At 36.7% G+C, this 19,745-nt stretch overlaps 1 protein-coding gene across 1 annotated transcript; it reads left to right on the forward strand.

Annotated features, from left to right (window-relative positions):
• The first annotated feature begins 8 nt into the window (after nt 1–8).
• Nucleotides 9–17,431, forward strand: olfml2a (olfactomedin-like 2A). The gene is made up of 8 exons (XM_056730121.1): nt 9–276; nt 9,242–9,505; nt 11,288–11,395; nt 11,474–11,653; nt 11,726–11,993; nt 14,238–14,519; nt 14,951–15,136; nt 15,218–17,431. The coding sequence occupies exons 1-8, from the start codon at nt 208–210 to the stop codon at nt 15,820–15,822; spliced, it is 1,962 nt and encodes a 653-aa protein (XP_056586099.1). The 5' UTR covers nt 9–207; the 3' UTR covers nt 15,823–17,431.
• The last annotated feature ends 2,314 nt before the right edge of the window (nt 17,432–19,745 follow it).

Consider the following 19,745-nt stretch of genomic DNA (forward strand, 5'->3'; position numbering starts at 1 on the left):
GCACAGATCTGTACAGAGTGAATGTGTCTGTGCAACATACACCACAGCTCTGTATGGCACCAGCCTGCAATCACGGAAGCGTGAACCTGTGTTGCTGGGGATCATTCCAGGCTGAGGATACAGGTGCTTTCAGACGCACCAAATCGGGTCATCAGGGGAACAGTGTGCGCTCACTTTGGTTATAGTTAGTGAATCCACGCAAGTATTATGTGGATCCACGCAAGTATTTTGACATGTGTGCTTCTTTTGGCCAATGAAGCAAGAGCTTTGAACAAGGTAAGATGTTAATGTTTTTTGTCTGTGTTTAAAACAACACTGACTAAACTAGATTGCGAACAACACACTTAATTTACGCACATATTACGCACAGTATAGATGGTTTTGACGCAGTACAATGTTTTGATTTCGTTTATTTTGTCTCGGTTCTATCAGCTGTATGACAAGTGCATTTATCATTAATCAATATTCACAAATTATGTCTAAAATGTTGGATTATCATGTTGCGCAGGGTGTGTTGTGGAGCTTAACTAATTTTGAGAAACTGTGAAAATAGTCTTTATTTTGTAATGCATGGGAGTGTCTGTATTGAACTTTTGAATTCATGTTTTATTTGGCAATTGTGTAATACAATTAAACATCAGGTCAAATTTTGTTTGGCTTATCATCTCTGTTAATAAAGCATTAGAAACGCAAAACTTGTTGCAAATGATGGTATATTAGTATGTTTTGATCTTTAGCATTTTATTTAGTGCATTTTGCACAAGTTATACACAAAGGCCTGGTTTCACAGACAAGGTTTAACCTAAGCCAGGAGTAAGCCTTTGTTAATTTAGGCTATTCAAGTCGCTTTTATTAAGATGCCTTATAAGAAACCATTACTGATGTGCATCTTGAGACAAAACAATGGCACTTACATATTTTAAGATATATCTGGGCAAGTTATTTTCAGTTAAGATAGCTCAAAATTAATTTTAGTCTGAGACTATAGTCTTAAACCTTGTCTGTGAAACAGGGGCCTACGTTTCACACACAAGGCTTACCTTACACAATACTATTCCTTAGTTTAATAAGTTAATAGGATTTGTATAACTTTTTAAAAAATGCATTTAAATACAATATTACTGATCTATATCTTGATACAACACAAAGGTAGTGACATAGTTAATGATATTTCAGCACAAGTTCTGTTCAGTTAAAACAGCTCAAAGATTCATTTTAATCTGGGACTGGTTGTGTAACCAGGCAAACTTAAATTACTAGGTTGACCACAAAAGTAAATTAGTCAATATCTAAAACATAGGACTTATTATTAAAAGAGAGAGGGAGCAAGTGGGCATATCCTTTAAAATCAGTCAAATAACTTCCATAACACCCACAGAGAGGAGAGCAACATATTTTGGCACGTATCCCGCGGCCTAAATTACTACTGGTACTGCCAGAACATTCCAAACTTTAATCCCTAAGATGTCATGGCGATATAATTTAATACGCATATAAATCCTCTGACCTTACTCCAGACCCAGTCCAGCTCTCTTGGCATAAGGAAGTCAGAAATGACCACCAGTCTATAAGCACAACAATGTAATTTCTCATGCAATAGTGCATTGTAAAACGCCTTACTGTATATAACAGTTACCCCCCCAACATTACAGTCAATGTGGATTGAAAGCAATATTTCAAACTGTGGTAACCGTGAAACTGGCGTTGCTGATCCATTCAGACAGATGGCCAGTCACTGTCATTTACTGGGAGACATCTGTCATTTCAGAAAACCAAGACATTTGGTTCAAACTTACTCTGATGGGGTGTGTGAGTGTGTTTTGGGCATGGTACCGAGTATAGTAATTGGAGAAGAGGTCTGCTGGGGGTAAAAACAATATATATTTGCTTACACAGCTGTAGCACTTAAGAACAACCCAGAACAGTCCCATAGAAACTTGCCCTACCCTCTTATAAGTGTGCGTGTGTGTGTGTGTCTCAGATTCTGTAACCCTAACTAATTTTATTATGTTTTGACATGTTTAAAGTCTCTTTTTTGTTGGTTTAACGTGTTAAGAGGTGAGAGGGTTAAAAAGCATAAACAGGGCTATGATAACAAATCTTATTACTAGTTAGCTGAAAATCCTGTGAGAGTTACAATGCATTGTTTTGTTCAAGCAATGGTATTGATTAAGGCTAATTTTATTTATTTATTTATTTATCTTATCACTATTGGAAGTATACACCCAAAAATCAGGATCTTGGAAATCATGCCAGTCGAAGAAATGTTTGTTGGAGGGATGTGTAAATACACTCCCTTTGAGAGATCATGTGGAGTGTACGAAGAGATATAATGATACAGGGATGAAAAACTATGACGTTGATGCTATAAAAGAAGGGAGGCAGAGAAAGGTCAACTGGTGTGTCCTGTTAATATCGCTCTCTGTTGGTTGTAGTTGCTTTACCTCGCACAATGCCAATCCAGCAGTTCCTGTTTATAAAACACTTCTACCGCAGGATTCAAACTGGGAATATCTGGGTACATCTGTGTCCCATTGACAAAGTCATAGCTTGTACCGAGGCAGTCACGGTAATGGTGACCATCATAGGGGGATGACCATATCTTTCAGGGCGACCGTATTCCAATCCAGACCAGACAGAAAGCCTCAAAAAGCTGCAATATTGCCAATATTTCCTTATACAGAAATATGTACAAGACGTGATGTTCTGCCTTGGAGTTTATGGATGAACTGGAAATAAGTTGGTTATGTGGTGAGAAAAATCTGGCCCTTCTATGTGTAACTGCTGACCGGCCTGCACAGTTATAACCTGCGGTCTGTACCACAGTAGATGATGTTTGGTCGAAGTTTATTTGCCAGTGTCAACTCGGGCTCTTTGCAGCTGCTTTAGATCTGACTGTTGGGTTTCTTAGCAATTGTTTTTAAGTGTAACATTCACTTTGTCACGTACATGTCAGATGCCCTCATAACTATTAAAGCAGTAATGCTTGTCATCGGAATTGAGTAGTGATGAGAAACCTCTTTAAAGGGATCGTTTACAAAAAATCTAGTCATCACCCTCATGCCGTTCAAAGCCTGTGTGAGTTACTTTCTTCTGTGGAACACAAAAGAAGATTTTGACAAACGTCTCAGTGGTTTTGTGTCCATACAACGGAAGTCAATGGGGGCCAGTGTTGTTGAGTTACCAAAATTCTTCGAAATATCTTCTTTCGTGTTCTGCAAAGACGATCTGCAGTGTTCTGGGTGATCTATCACTTTAAGTTTGTCTATTTGATGCTCGAATCGTCCGTTACAGTCTTTGATCAGATTTGACCTTTGAAGGAATCATCTGAAATACTGAATCTGTTATACATCTACCATCTGTTTATGGTTCTCAGCCATCTTTTGGTTATATTGAAGGTTGTGACACATAAACACGTTCTGCTGGAATGTGGATGTGTGTCCCCAAAATCAACAAGTACTCACTAAGCTTATTGACACGTATCTTCTAATGACGTGTGTGTGATGGAAAGGTCTAGCTGTGTCTTCAGATCCAAATCCATCATTTGGTCTTAGTCTGGGATCGGGCTAAAAACAATGGATTCAATTCACACAACGGTTCTTGCACACTGACATGTTTTGCATGTGATGGATTAATTGTTTTCATTTAGATCAAATTTTGTTTATCTGTCCCAAAGAATAATAAAGGCACACATTAGATATGAACTGTGACCGCTGTCGCACATCAAAGAGATTCATCTGTGAAATTTCAGAACGCTCAAGACGCCTTCCAGTGTTTTCATAGAGTGGGATCATCTTGAAATCAGGCCATAAATTCGGGGGTCATTTCGAAGTCTTAGATAAGAATAGGACCCTCATAACCTGAACTACATCACCAGGCCAGAAATTTTTAGGAGCGCAGCCAATGTTGACAACTTGTGCGCCCAAGTATTTTTGGAAAAACAATTATCTTATCTAAGCATTCCATATTTGGTGGCTTGCGAGGTGCGCTGGTACAGTACGAACAAATGTCTGTTAAGCAGGTTTAGATAACAGACGTGTTTGTTTGCATGACACGTAACAGTTGGAATGCCATTTGTTTAATTGTTGTGTACTTTATGCGATAGGAATAGATGTTGTGTCTCTCTTCTGGGTTTCCTACAGTCAAGTTGAATGTGAGGATTCGTTCCCATGCAGTGAATATTGCACCCATAGATGCTGACAGCAAAAGTGGATGTGGTGGGAAAAAATGCCAATGAAACTATGCAGAGCAAACAAAGAACTTAGTATGCCTTGATGCATGATACAGACACCAAAATTACCATATCACACTCTTTCATTCCTGTTAACAAGGGATCACATTGTCAGAGCTCTGTAGGGTATGGACACTGTAAGTTTGTGGGAGTATGTTTGCAAGTGTTACAAGAATTTTCACCTAATAAATGCATTTAAACAAGGAAAACCATTCAGGGGAATGTGTTTTTGAGAAATTAATGACAGACTGAAGCTTTTTAATGTCCTTAAATTAGACCCATTTGCCCATCAGGCTGAGTTTACACAATAGAACAGCACGGCTTTATTAAAACCTTCCACTTCAAGCTGACAGTAGCTCCGTTTTTATATGGCACCCTGTGTTTCATTGTGTGGTTGTCATGCAACTGAATGATTAGCTCAGTCTCCAGAAAGACAATCAAACTGATTTTTAAGTTTATTTCCAATTGAATGGAAACTTATTGGTCTAGTAATGCTCATAACAGCACTTATTCATATCTAAAACAACTTGTATTAAAGTTAAAATTTACCCGAATACAAAAATCATGTCATCCTGTGATTCATGTCATTCAAAACTTGTATATGATGATATTTTGATAAATGTCTCTGTAGTTTTGTGTACTTAAAATGAAAGTCAATGGGGCAGATGTGGTTTGGTAACCAACATTCTTCAAAATATCTTAATAATAATAATAATAAACATTTAGTTAAATAGCACTTTTCATACATAAAATGTAACTCAAAGTGCTTCACAGGGGAAAAAACAGTAAAATATTACAAATGACATAATTTAACAATAATAATAAAACAAATAAAGAAAAAAGAAAGTCATTCAGGCTTGAAATGGCATTAGGGTGAATATAAGATAGATTATAACCTAACAGTGTCCATGTCTTTTAACTTTATGATTAAGTTTTACCTAAAATATTGCTTCCAACAGTTGTCATCATAGTGATTCAACAGTTATCGCATACATATTGATTTAATTACCATGAACAAAAATAAGTCTCAAAATACATGTCAAAATATCACAGATTCTAATTAGCGTGAAAAATGACTACATGTTAGATTAGATTTCCTCAAAATTAACCTTTAGATGACATCATGGATACGGTATTTAAGTGTGGTGGTTTTTGTTGCTATTTAGGATTATGGTAAAAATCAAAAGGGCCTTCTTACCCCGTAGTAGCAATATCACACAACCTGAGGTCTCAAAACACCAAGACAGACAAACAAACAGATTTTATTTTGAATAATTTCTGAAATGTTGAATTCTTTTTACAGTCTGTAAGCTGTTCCACATGTGCAGTGGTTAAGTATTGATATCTAACTCATTGGTGATAAATGACAGCTCTGAGCTCTTTGGGCTATCAGTTGGGGAGCATAAAGCTACTGTTGGATGGAAGAAGAACTCAACGTCTGTCAGATGTTGTAGGTGATGTCACCTGAGGGATAGATTCACTGGCTCAGTGCACTAACCACTAACAGAGTAGACACTTAAGAGCTGTCCCTTAGTGCTTGAGATTGTGGCGGTGTTGTGGAAAGCAGATCCCCTAGACAAATCAATTCGCCTTATACTATGCCCTAATAATAAGTTCTGTTTTTGTGTTGGAAGAGTAGGAACTTTTGAGTGCATATCAAAAGAGTATGCAAACATTGGGATATACTAACGCATGATGGAACTGACGATTTTTGCCTGTGATCCTTAACAAATTTTTGCATTTAAACATTTCTTCATTTATTATTTGTCATGTAATGTTTACTGTATAGTTTAATTTATTGATTCAGTTAAGTATCATGAATTTAATTTATTAAGTTGCTACTAAACTCAGCCCTCTCGAGGTTGGTTGTGTGTGATATCTACACTTAAATTGTTCACCAAAAACAGTAAAGCATCCGGGAACTTTATACTAATTTCTTCATACTATGATTTAGTACACACTAATAGAATTTTCGAATACTATTAGGGCGGATCCGATACAAATTGGTATGCAGGGCAAGTCAGGACTCCAAAGTGATTCCATTGGCTGAAAAACCTTTGATGGGTACTTTATGTAATGCCTGGTAAAAATCAAACAATCAATTTTTTGATGTGTCATCTGAATTGTATTATTTTGTAAGTTTATTAATTATTTTAGTTTATTAGTTATTAGTAAAACGCATATACATTTTTTTTTTAGTTGGATAAATATTTATTTGTAAGTCATTTTTTATATCATTAGTATACTATTAATAATATCAATTATTCATTAAAAAGACAACCTACAGTTCTCATATCAGAGAAACTTCTCTTGTCCTTAGTGTTGTTTGGTGCCAGTTTTTCATCAAGTTTCAGCAAGTTCTTCTCTTTGACCCATCAGATGGAAAGTGTGTTTTATTCACAAATGATTTGCGTAAAAGTTAAATGTGTAGCTTTAGATGGAAACATAGCTAGTGTCAATTAAACAGCATTATTCTTAATTGTATTCATTTTTTCTGAAATAGAGTATTTATTAATATTTAGTCTGTGGTATCGTCTTATTATATATTATGAATGTGCATATTAATATATATGTAAGCAATAAGGTACGAGAAGCTGTGCTTTCATGTCCTGCCTAACAACGCCCTTCAGCTGTGACCTAATCATGATAAAGCACTAGCCTCAATTACAATATCTCTTTTATAAATCGGTTACACAATACAAATATTAAATCTGAAACAAATGAACCAATTTCATGAAGTAAAATCTCTTATAGTTTTAAAATAGTCCCTGATCGACTGTAAAGAGAAACAGAATGTGCGTAGAGATACACAGCATTGTTAGGTGAAGTGGTCATAGCTTTGTCGTACCGTGAATAACGTACAACGATTGACGTCGGACTGGAACTAAATGTTTTATATAATACATTATTGTTCCTGTGTCTGTGTAAATACTAGTAATCGCTAAAATCAGCCAGGCCGCCTATACCTTACACAAGTCTCAAGTACCTACCCATAATCACAGCAATGCTTAATAGTTTTTGACCGGGCATTACAAATGGCTACCCCCTAGGCAGCCTCCTTTAGCTCGGGGGATCTAATTGTTCGGGACAGGTCTTGAGTACTTTACATTTCCAAGATTTTGGTCAGTCTGATAAACCTGCACATCTGTGCATCATTATATTTTCTTAACCGTATGTCGTCATTCCACATTTGTTTGTTTTGTGCTTTTCTGCCCTGTGGCTCCTCATATTCCTTAAAATTTTACTGCTACTGTTCACAGAGCTCGATTTATATTCTCTTTTAATGTCAGTTCTGCAGCGTTTGAAGTACATATGGCCGGCATCAAACAGATGGCAGCACCATATATGGTCAGCTTCTATATTCAAGAACACCTGGCTTTTATGAAGCTTAATATTACTTCAATTATTGCTTTATGGCACAACTACCTCTGGAAATGATATTCATGTGTAACTGAAAGCAGAGACAATGGAAGGCTGTTGTTGTGAAAACGAGCGATACTCTGTCAAACTGTGAGGTACTGGAAGAGGATGTGGTTGAGAAGTAAGTTGTTTATAGGAGAAGGTGCAAATCCACCCTGGTCCCATCCCCTTGCAGAATTTATGAGAATTTCAAGCCCCAGGCCGTCTTCAAAGTCAATGCCATGGTAAAAGTCATTTTACCGGTCAGGCTAGCTTTAACTGACAACAGATGCGCGCATGTGAGGAAAGGCAAAGGGAATAGTTTACTGTATCTTCTTCAGTTTGAGGAGTCTTGATTCATAAAATCTGGCTTTATGGATAGATTTTGTCTTGAGTGTTTTGTGTCACATGGAACTACTGATAAGCCTTTAAACGGGTTGTAGGACGGCACACAATCCACCGGGAAAGAGTTGTGTAGAGTTCAGATAGTGGACAAATGTTATAGGGACTGGTAAGGTTTCAGTGCAGTGACGTCCTCAGGGGCCGGAGTGTGACGGCTGATCACTTCCAGAACATCAGGTTCAAACCAGGAGGCAAATCTTTTATCGTTCGGGGTAAATTAGAAGGGTAAATTTGGTTTGGTGTAGCTAATAATTTAAGATGTACGTGAATGGGTTAAACGTCTTGTTTGTTCTAAATTGCACCATGGTATTCACTTGGCACTTGGTGGGATAATTGTACATATATATTATTTGTATTAGGGGTGTCACTATATACCAAGGGTGTCCAAAGGCGGTCCGGGGGGCCGATGTCCTGCAGAGTACATTACATTATTACATAAATTTCATAATTGAAAAAATATATATTGTTACATTGATGTTTTACATTTTACCCTAATGTAAAAATCTCAGATCATGACACACCTAAATTTGGTACCTTGGCATTTCTGGTATTCTGAAGTACTACATTCATTTTTCTCCTTTTCTATTTTTATTTTCTGTTCAAATGTAAAGTAATGATAAATAATGATCCAATAAACTTAAAATGATTAGCATTCTTAGGTGTTATATTTCATGACATATGCCAAAACACCACACATGTGTGGTTAATCATTTAATCTCTAAATCAATTGCATCAGTAGGGAGGTGGTTCACTCTTTGCTGCTGTAACAGTTTTTATTATGGAACAGTTTTCCACTAAATGTTGGAACATGACTGCAGGCATGTGCTGCCATTCAGACACAAGAGCATCAGGGAGGTCAGGAACTCATGTTGGGTGATGGTATCTGGCTCACTGCCGCCACTTCAATTCATCCCAATGGTGTTAATTGGGTTCAGAGCTGGGCTTTGTGGAGACCATTCATCAGAAAACATTCCAACATTTTGAACAGTTTGAATCCCAGCTCGCGGACCTGTGCCAAATTCTGCCCCTCTCTCTCCACCCTGTACCTTCCTGTCAAATCCATTCTGTCCAATTGAAAATAAAGGCAGCAAAAAAATGATTTGTCTGAAATAGCTGGCCTAGAGAATCCTGGGTGTCCACATACTTAGGTTAATGTAGCGTATATTTCTCAGCCCTTTACTTTACATTTAAAATTTTTCTCTTTCCCAGATTTTTGGTGATATTGAGCCAGTGAGAATGACATCTGAAGGCTCAGACTGCCGCTGTAAGTGCGTGATGAGACCGCTGAGCATTGAAGCGTGCAGCCGGCTCCGTGACGGAAGCTTACGAGTGGATGACTTTTACACCGTGGAGACGGTGAGCTCAGGCTCTGACTGTAAATGCTCCTGCACGGCTCCTCCCTCCTCACTAAACCCATGTGAGAATGAATGGAGAACAGAGAAACTGAGGAAGGAAGCTCCTGAACTTCTCAAGGTAAACAAACAAATCAAAGAGAAACAGTATGTGTGTTTCCAGCGATCAAACCCATGACTAAGTGAGCTAGATTAGTGAAGAAATGAAATTAGCTTCTATTGCTATTGATCTCCACTGAAAATAATTTGACCTGTCCCTTGCTAAAAAGAACTACAAACAAAAAATATAATAGTCAGAAATCCACAATTGAAGTATGTTCCGTAATCTTTGTACATTTGCTCATAGACTTTCATATCCTCTGGCAATTTTTGTTTGTTCAACAAACCGAATCAAAATCCTTTTTAAGCCGTAATTAACAGCATGTGACAGATCTTAAAACAAAGCTGAACTTTTTTGAACATTTAACATTTCTTTATTTACACACACCAACTTAATAAAGACGATCTGTGTTTACAAGAGTTACATTTATTTGCCGAAACTAAGTAGCCTACAGCAAAAATTAAGTTTTATCTGGCCCTTAGTAACCAAGTTACATCAAACAACCATGCAGATATACCTATACATATCAATATTATGCATTAATTATGAAATCAAAAGGGAAAATTACATACTAACTATATATGGGTGGTTGACAAACATATGGATACAAGTGTCCTATGGAGTGGAATAGCAAAAAAAGGAGAAAACAAACTGTAAACAATATAATATTTAGCATTATTAATATGTTTAATATAAAATAGCAAAAACAAATTACATTTTTGCTATCCAACCATATAGGACAACTACTTGTATACATTTAAAAGAACAATATCATTATTTTACTTCTTATTAAAGGAGTAGTTCACTTTAAAAAATTTCATGATAATTTACTCACACCCATGTCATCCAAGATGTTCATGTATATGTTTCTTTAGTCGAAAAGAAATTAAGGTGTTTGATGAAAGCATTCCAGGATTTTTCTCCATATAGTGGACTTCAATGGACTCCAAATGTTTGAAGGTCAGACTTACAGTTTCAGTGCAGGCTTTAAATGATACCAGACAATGAGTAACGGTCTTATCTAGTGAAACGATTTTTAAAATAAAATAAAAATGTATATGCTTTATAAACACAAATGATTGCCTTGCTCTGTTCTGCGATGCGCGTTTATGACTTTACAAAATACATAATTACGTTGAAAAGGTCACGCCTGACGTAAGCAGAAGTACCGAGTCAGTGTTTACAAGTTGATTGTGCAAGTTTTCAAAGTAATTACGTATTCTGTGAATTCATGAACGCAGATCGCAGAACAAGGCGAGCATTTGTGTTTATAAAGCATGTACATTTAAAAAAATAAGAAAATAACAGATTGCTTCGACCCTTGTTGATCATCTGGTATAGCTTAAAGCCCTTTGAAGCTGAACTGAAACTGTAATTTTGACCTTCAATCGTTCGGAGTCCATTGATGTCCACGATATGGAAGAAAATCCCGAATGTTTTAATCAAAAACCTTCATTTCTTTTCGACTACAGAAAAAAAAACATCTTGCATGACATGGGGGTGAGGAAATTGTCATGAAAATTTATTTTGAAAGTGAACTACTCCTTTATATTAAATAGTGTCAAAAGGGTCAAAAGTTTGCATGGAACATCACACCCTAAATAGTCAAAATGTTTTTACAGATAAGTTAACAGTAATGGACACCTGTTGCACATAGGCTCACATGAAGCGCTGAACATGTATTTTGAATTCCTGCTTCCCCTGAAGATGAGACTCCGATCGCTACTGATTACAACTGTTAGTAACCGATGACAGATTTACAGCTCAGACAAATGTCCTTCATTTTAACGTGTTTGTTTCTAGCTACATTCAATGGTGGATCTGCTGGAAGGAACGTTGTACAGCATGGATCTGATGAAGGTCCACGCTTACATGAACAAGGTGGTGGCTCAGATGAACACATTAGAAGAGGTAACCAGTTGTATATCAAATATAAAACATCATCAAGCTTCAAGCTATTGATCCTAATGAAACAGTTTTTTTTTTCAGACCATAAAGTCAAACCTTACACGGGAAAATGATTTTGTAAGGGATAGCGTTTTGAATCTGTCCAATCAGCTGAAGCGATACGAGAACTACGCTGACATAATGGTCAGCATAAAGAAGGAGATCTCCAGTCTGAGTCTACAGCTACTGCAGAAAGACGCAGCCCATGATAATAAAGCACAGGTATGACGCAACATCATTTGCACGACCCCATTTACGCAAACATAAAATTACCGTATCTTCAATTGATTTCAGGGCACAGAAAATAAAAAGTCTAAGGAGGCTGTAAAACCGGCCAACAAGAAGCCCCCGGTGGTCAAACCTCCATCCAAACAGCCTAAAGACAAACCAGTGAAGCCCAAGAAAGAGACCCCCGCCAAACCATCCAAACCTGCAAAGCCAAAGCCCACCACCAAAACCAAGACCCTGGTCCACCAGACTGGTGTCATAAGGGGGATCACATACTACAAAGCTTCTAAGGGAGACGACACTGAGAGATATTCAGCTGGGAGAGGAGAGAGAGGTATGTACTGTAGAGATATGGGATTCAGTACACACTGTTGATCAATTGAAACCACTTCATAAAGTTGAAGGTAAAAGGTCTTTATGTACAGACTAGATAAGCTGTGTTGAGTTCTGGGCCATTTAGGAGATATTAGAAGTTTTACAATAGAAGTTTATGACTTGAGCTGTTTTGGTTATAGTCAATAAGTCTCATGTACAGCTGCTTTGTAACAATGGGAATTGTAAAAAGTGCTTTATAAATAAAGTTGAGTTAACACTTCAGATACAACTCACATTTTATACAAAAAATTCAAACATAAGTTTCAGCTATTTATTTATATTTGCATAGTCTTAGTCTTTAATTCAATGTTTTTAAGAAATTTGAGATATACTTGAAGCACCTGCACTTTTTTATGACCTATGGTTCTAAAACACCCTCCTGCACCTCTGGTGTGTTCTGTATTATACTGTGAAGTCACCCGGTTAAAATCCTCAACAACTCAACAACAGTTAAAAGTTACTGGAGGTATGGGAGCAGAAAGCTTAAAGACCATTTATTGTTTATATTTCACAAGCCCATAATCTCCTAAAGACACCTCATAAGCAAGACTGGATCTCCAACACATCCTCCATAAAAGTCTTCCATAATGCCCTCACTCGTATATTTGACTCCTTGTTAAAATACTTTGGACGTTTAGAACTGTTTGGAACTCTCGGTTGGAAACAGAGATTCACTTTTTATGAATCTGGACCTGAGTTCTGTAGGTGGGGTGGTGAGAGAATTTTTGTAGACTATAAATATGGATTTGTTTGAGTTTAAGGGCATGTTTTAACACCTCTTCTGGAAAAGCCTTGTTTGGAAAATTTGTTCTCTGGTTAGTACGCCCAAAGATTTTTAAATGTGCTCTGTTTTATTCAACCTCGTGTTCTTCCAAACCCGTCTGACTTTTTTCATGCCTTTGTTCTGCTAAACACAAAGAAAGAATGTAAGATCTCATCCCCTATTAACTGCCATAGTAAGGAAAATAAAAACTACGGGAGTAAGTTCATATTTGGGTGAACTATCCCTTTAAAGATGAAGATTATATTTTCATATAATGTTCTTTACATTATGTGGGATTTTATGTAGAAAACAATAAATCATAATCAGATCTTTAGCTGTTTTTTACAGGCAGGGTGATATGAATAATTTCCACTGGATTTTTGATTTAGGAGAACAATGATGGATTTTCAATGAATTAATAAATAATTTAATTCATTTTGGGTATTGTTTCATGTTTCAGTTTTATGGACCACAGTGATAATATTTAAAAATATATATACTGTATATTTTTGTATCTTATCAGACCCATCCCTCATTCACTTTTTAAATTATCCATTTTCATTTATAATATTTTATGTATTCAAATGTAATTAATATTTTTTTAATTATAAAAAGTTAGTCCAGGAATACTTCCGTTTTTGGAAGAAAGCCTAGAATTGCATGTGTAATGTATTTTGGATAAAGTAATTTCACCCAATTTACTTCTCACCTGTACACAGCACAACTTACAAAAACACAACAGTTGGCACAATTACATCCAACGTGCCTTAGGAGACTTAAAAAATATAAATAAGTAAAAATGTCATCAAATTGTATAGATTTAACAATGAAATGAATACAGACATATACTACAAACACATGCATACAGAAAGTTAAGTAAAAATAATTATATATGTACTTGGGACACATAGTAGGAAAACCTTTACACAAAATAGTTGACAAATCTGTACCAATACTTCTACTAGTAATATTTTTTGTGCAATAAATCTAAATTCTTCTTTTTGTCCATAATCAAAATGTAAAATTATTGCATGCTGTGAATAGAAAATATTGTGTCCAAAACTGTAACACTTATGCTTCATGTCCTTGTATGACAGAGAGTGTGTTATAATATCTGATACACTTATGTCTGCCCCCCTCTTTTGTTTAATGCTCCAGACAGTCCTACAGTGCAGGAAGAGAAAGCTCAGATTAGGGTCTCTCCTCTCATATTGTTTTACGGGGATCTGTTGTACATGGCATGAGATGAAATGGGCTCAGTTTAGGAATGTTGAATCCAAACATTGTAGGCAGAGACTGGGTTACAATGCAGGAAGTTTCCTCAAGTGTAACATCTCATTAATAATTCCTTTGATGTGAGGCGGAGGAATCAGAATGATTGAACAGAACAAGGCTTGTAATCTTGTTTTGCGATTCTCTCTCCCTTCTCTGATTTACCAGAAAACCCAGCCAAAACTCATGCTGTCCACCAACCTGAGGACAAGAGGAGTTCTGAGCTGGAAGATCCTGAAATTACTATGACTGTACCTCCAACAACAACCACCACCAGTACGCTCATTTCCATGACAACCACAAGCACCACACTAGCAACCATCAGTCGTGAAGCTCTCCTCAGGAACTCAACCATGTCCACACCAGCATCAAAGAAGATGATAGACACGGAGACTGTCGAACTGAACTCAACAAAATCGAATGAAGGAAAGGTCAACTTACATAAAGCAGGTACAATTCCTTACAACTTTCTACATTTCTAGTTCAACCAAAAAGGACAATTCCGCCATCATTTACTCATTTCAAACCTGTACGACTTTTTTTCTTTTAGAAAAGAAGATATTTTAAACAGTGTCGGTAACCAAATAACATTGGCCCCACATTGGCTTCCATGGACACAAAATAAATTCTCAAAATATCTCGTAAGAATGAGTCATATACAGGTTTTGAAAAACAAATAGGTGAATAATTGATGACAGATTTTTTATTTTTAGGTGAACTATCCCTTTAAGCTGTTCCAGTTGGTTTTTAGCTGGTATGGCCGGTCATCCACTTGGTCTCCCAACCAAGTTTGGCCAAGTTGGAGACCAAAGCTGGTTTAATTGCTCTTTACCTTGTTTAAATAAAGACATGTCATTATTTACCCTTTTGTTCTTTAAAAGGTAAATCTCTAGATTGTGAAGGCACCATAGCATCTGTGGAGATGCCAGATAAGCATCACAGCTACGGACGAAATGAAGGAGCCTGGATGAAAGATCCAATGGCGAAGGACAACAAGATCTATGTGACAAACTACTACTATGGAAATAACCTTGTGGAGTTTAGAAATCTGGAAAACTTTAAACAAGGTAGGGACAAACAACCGTAGAAATACCTGTAGATCATATCTCCATCTTTTGATCTTTATTGGTCCATGTCATCAATCACAGGTCGCTGGAGTAACCTCTACAAGCTTCCCTACAACTGGATAGGAACGGGACATGTGGTCTACAACGGTGCTTTATACTATAACAGAGCCTTCACCAAAAACATCATCAAATACGATTTGCGAATGCGCTATGTAGCGGCTTGGACTCTGCTTCACGACGCGGTCTACGAGGACACCACGCCCTGGAAATGGAGAGGCCATTCGGACATTGATTTTGCCGTGGACGAAAGCGGACTCTGGGTGATCTACCCTGCGATGGATTACGACTACTCGCAGAACGAGGTCATCGTCCTCAGCAAGCTGGACCCAGGCGACCTCTCCATGAAGAAGGAAACCACGTGGAGGACTGGACTGAAGCGCAACTCGTACGGAAACTGCTTCCTTGTGTGCGGCGTGCTGTACGCCATCAACGTCTACAATCAGAAGGAGGGCGAGGTTTCGTATGCTTTTGACACACACACGAATACGGAGGCCGCTCCACATCTGCTGTTCACCAACGAGTACGCCTTCGTGACCCAAGTGGACTACAATCCTAAAGAGAAGGTGCTGTATGCCTGGGACAATGGTCATCAGCTTACCTACAATATTCAGTTTGTGGGACAGTGATGTTTTGGGTCAAAAATCAGACACTGTTTCCTTCATGTTACGAGTGTTTCAATCCCTGTTCCAAGGTGGTGGTATGGTGACTCATCTGAGAGGGTACTCTAAGAGTACTCATGATTTGGGAATATGTATTATTTTCTGAACTGAAATGTTTGCGGACTAAACGTTGAGAAAATGGGACGTCTCAGATTTATGTTGTTCATGATCAGGACCCCAAATTATATATCACTTGTCTATAGGTACAGGTAAATAACGTTCTAAAGAAAAACATACAAGAATATGTAATAATTTTACACAATTTATGGAAGAATGTTTTCTATTTTCCTTTTGGTTGTGTAATAATATCACTTATAGGAGCTATATGTAGAAAGAAACTCTTATTAGTGACACCGGTGGGAGTTAAGTAAATTGCAGCCAGCATCCAAACACTTCATAGTGACACAAGCTTGAAAAGAGGGATTGAAAATGATTTACCCACATCAGGTCGAAAGATGAGATCTTTCAAAATTAAAGCAATTCTCTCGGGATCAGGCATAGACATCCCTTGAATTTTCTGTCCTTAAAGGGATAGTTCACCCAAAAATGAAAATTCCGTCATCATTTACTCACCCTTATTTCAAACCTGTATAAATTACTTTGTTCCGATGAACATAGAGAAAGATTTTTGGAAGAATGTTGGTAATTTTCCTTTCCTGGACATCTGTGACTACCGTAGAAGAAAAAATTAAATGGTAGTCAAAGGTGCCCGATAACTCTTTGATAATTCTTCAAAATATAGGCCTATCATTATGTGTTCAACAGAACCAAAAAATACAATATTTTTTTCCTACTATGGTAGTGGATGATGTCCCAGAACTGAAAATAGCTAACATTCTTCCAAATATCTTTCTCTGTTTTCATTGGAACTAAGAAATTTATACTGGTTGGAAACAACCTGAGGGAGAGTAAATGATGGCAGATTTTTCATTTTTGAATGAACTTTCCATCAAAACAAATCATACTACAGGCTTTCGTATACAACCTGCAAAACCAGGAAAGGTCTCGTTTTTTAACTCTTCACAAATTGACGATAAAAAGCAATTAATTTATGAAAATCTGTACATAGAGCCGCTTTAACTACAGTAACACACTCACTTTAGATTAGGGTCCTATACTCATTTCTTACTAACTAACTAACTATAATAATAAACTTCTTATTATTGCTTAGTTGTTAGGAATAGGTGTGAATCAGAATAAGGCATTATATGTGCTTAATACGTAATAATAAACAGTCAATTAGCATACTAATAAACGACTAGTTGATAGTGAGAATTGGGCCCTAATCTAAAGTGATACCATAATTACACATTGGACTGCTTGACATGCACAAATCAAAAACAGAATTTGAAGTTTTATGTAAATGTATTTCATTTCAGTTGTTTATTTTGTAAAATATTCAGTTTTCCACTGTAAATACCGTTCCACGAATAGGTTTTACAGTATTCATATTATTGTGTAAGAGTATATTCACCAAACATACACAAATACTCCTGGATGAGTTATGTCTCTTCTGTATATTACATGTGTAAAACTTCACATTTTGCGCAAGAGAATTAAAAATAAAATGACCTAATTGCTGTCTCACAATGTTCTCTTTATTGATATAGTGCTACAGTATGAACAATATAAACATTTACATTTGCAATTAATCCTGGTTTCTCTCCGTCATGGAAAATGGAAAAAACACTGTAGGCTACTTTCAACTGATTAAACACGGTATTGTCAAAGTTGACAAGAACGTTTAATACTTTTTATTGCTTAGACATTTGCAAAGTCCAGTGACAAACATAATGAGTGACTAATAATAATACTTTATGGAAGGGCTAGTCAACTGGCGGCCTGCCAATCATATTTGCCTGCCTTAACATTTCAAACAAGCGGAGTGACTTTTATTGGACGCCATTAAGTCCAAAACTCTGCTTCATTTAATACTAAAGTAATTCCCGCTGGACATAAAGATTGACGTCTAATAAAGCGATTTGATCGGGCTGTCCAAGAAATGTAATGTTATTTTGCAATGTTATAATCAGTGTTGGGTGTAACTAGTTACTAAGTAATTAGTTACTGTAATGTAATTACTTTTCCCTTGAAAAAGTAAAGTAAGGGATTACTCATATGTTTTCTGTAATTTAATTACAGTTACTTTTGATGTAATTAAACTAAATACTTTGTTAAATATATGCGTGTGCAATAGTGGAATTGACATCAACATTCTAAGTCTTACTTTAAAATCTGTGCTTTAATGTATAATTCTCACATTTGTAATACTTTGGTCAGTTAATAATATTATTTATTTGAATTAATTAAATAAGCCGTTTCATGTCTATCCTTAAATCACTTAACCAATCAGGTTGATGTAGGATATAGAAAGTAATTAGTAATGAGTAACTAAATACTTTTTGGACAGAGTAATTTGGACAGTAATCTAATTACACTATTGAATATGTAATGAGTAACTAGTAATTCATTACTTTTTCAGAGTAACTTACCCAACACTGGTTATAATCAGCAATCCACAGCCAATGGCAGTCGGTTTGCGGCTTTGCGCAAAACGCTTCTTGTGCCCTTGAAAGTAACTGCAGGAAGAGTACTACACCACGTGTACTGTTGTTAAAAAAGGCAAAAAATTATGTTGGTTTTATTACTGCATTCATTACGTATGATTTAAACATAAATATTTACGAAAACATCTGTTCATCTCCCTCCAGAACTTGCACTTCAAAGGATCTGCCCTTATAAGTGCGTCACATGGATGCGATTGGAATTCACCCGATAATTCGATAATAGTGTTAAGTTTCTTGCACAGTCCGATTGATTCGCTTTATCAGACGCCAGTTTAACGTCAAGGGGCAGACATTACTTTTGTGTTGAATTTATTAGTTTAATTTCACTTCATTAATTCAAAATCTTCATTATCTTCTTGAAAAAAAAAAATGGAGCAAATTAACAGCAATTTCATTCATAGGTATACTGCAAGCAATATTTGTGTCCATGCTTTAATATATGACCTGTAAGTAAAAGCAACAAAACCAGTGCAAAAGGAACAAAATGCAATAAATAACGGAAATACAAAATAACAAGGAATTATGATAGGCCTATGGTAAAAACTGGCCCGCATCCTATTTATACTTTTGGAATATGGCCCTCAAGGAAAAGTAGTGAAGACCCAGGCTTTATGGCAATAAAATAAAAATAACAAAATATGGAGATACAAGTTTTCACAATAGGGCCTTTCACACCGCAGGAACTATTAACGACTTACCGGAAATACCAGTTTTTTATTGTTTTCGCACCGTAGGAACCGGCTGGAATATTAATTGTGAACCTTTTTAGAGGAACACTTTGGCCGTTTCTCAATTCCAAGAACGCAAAGAACGGTCTTGTTTAAAGGCTTTATTCGATGCATCCTTGATTTTGAGAGCACATCTGGGTACTTTTATTCATTCTCTTTTCTTGTGTTGAGTATTGGATGGACTTTGACGGTTATTGATGATGTAGAGCGAGAACACGAGGACATTGTAAGGGCAATTTATCAGGGGCAAGAACCATTCACATTTCTTCAGAACACTCGCACAGTACATATTTTCATCTGGCCTACATTTTATTCTGCAAGATGTTGTTTTTCACACGTTGGGCACAATGGCACGTTTTTCTCATCCAGGTCTGAGGTCAACTTCATTCTGTCTGAGCAGGAAAGGGGAAACGCCGCTTGAATGTTTTCATGAAGTCATTTTTTGTATTTGCGAGTCTGGGTGTGGTGATGATTGACTGACACGTGGGTGTGTAGCACTTGCATGCACTCAGGAGAGGTGCTGTGTAGTATTATAAGAAGAAGAACTGGGTGGAGGTTCTGCATTAATGTGATACAGGATTAGCCGTAGCAGGTC

The sequence above is a fragment of the Triplophysa dalaica genome, chromosome 18 (genome assembly GCF_015846415.1).
Source record: "Triplophysa dalaica isolate WHDGS20190420 chromosome 18, ASM1584641v1, whole genome shotgun sequence".
In the NCBI taxonomy this organism is placed as follows: domain Eukaryota; kingdom Metazoa; phylum Chordata; class Actinopteri; order Cypriniformes; family Nemacheilidae; genus Triplophysa; species Triplophysa dalaica.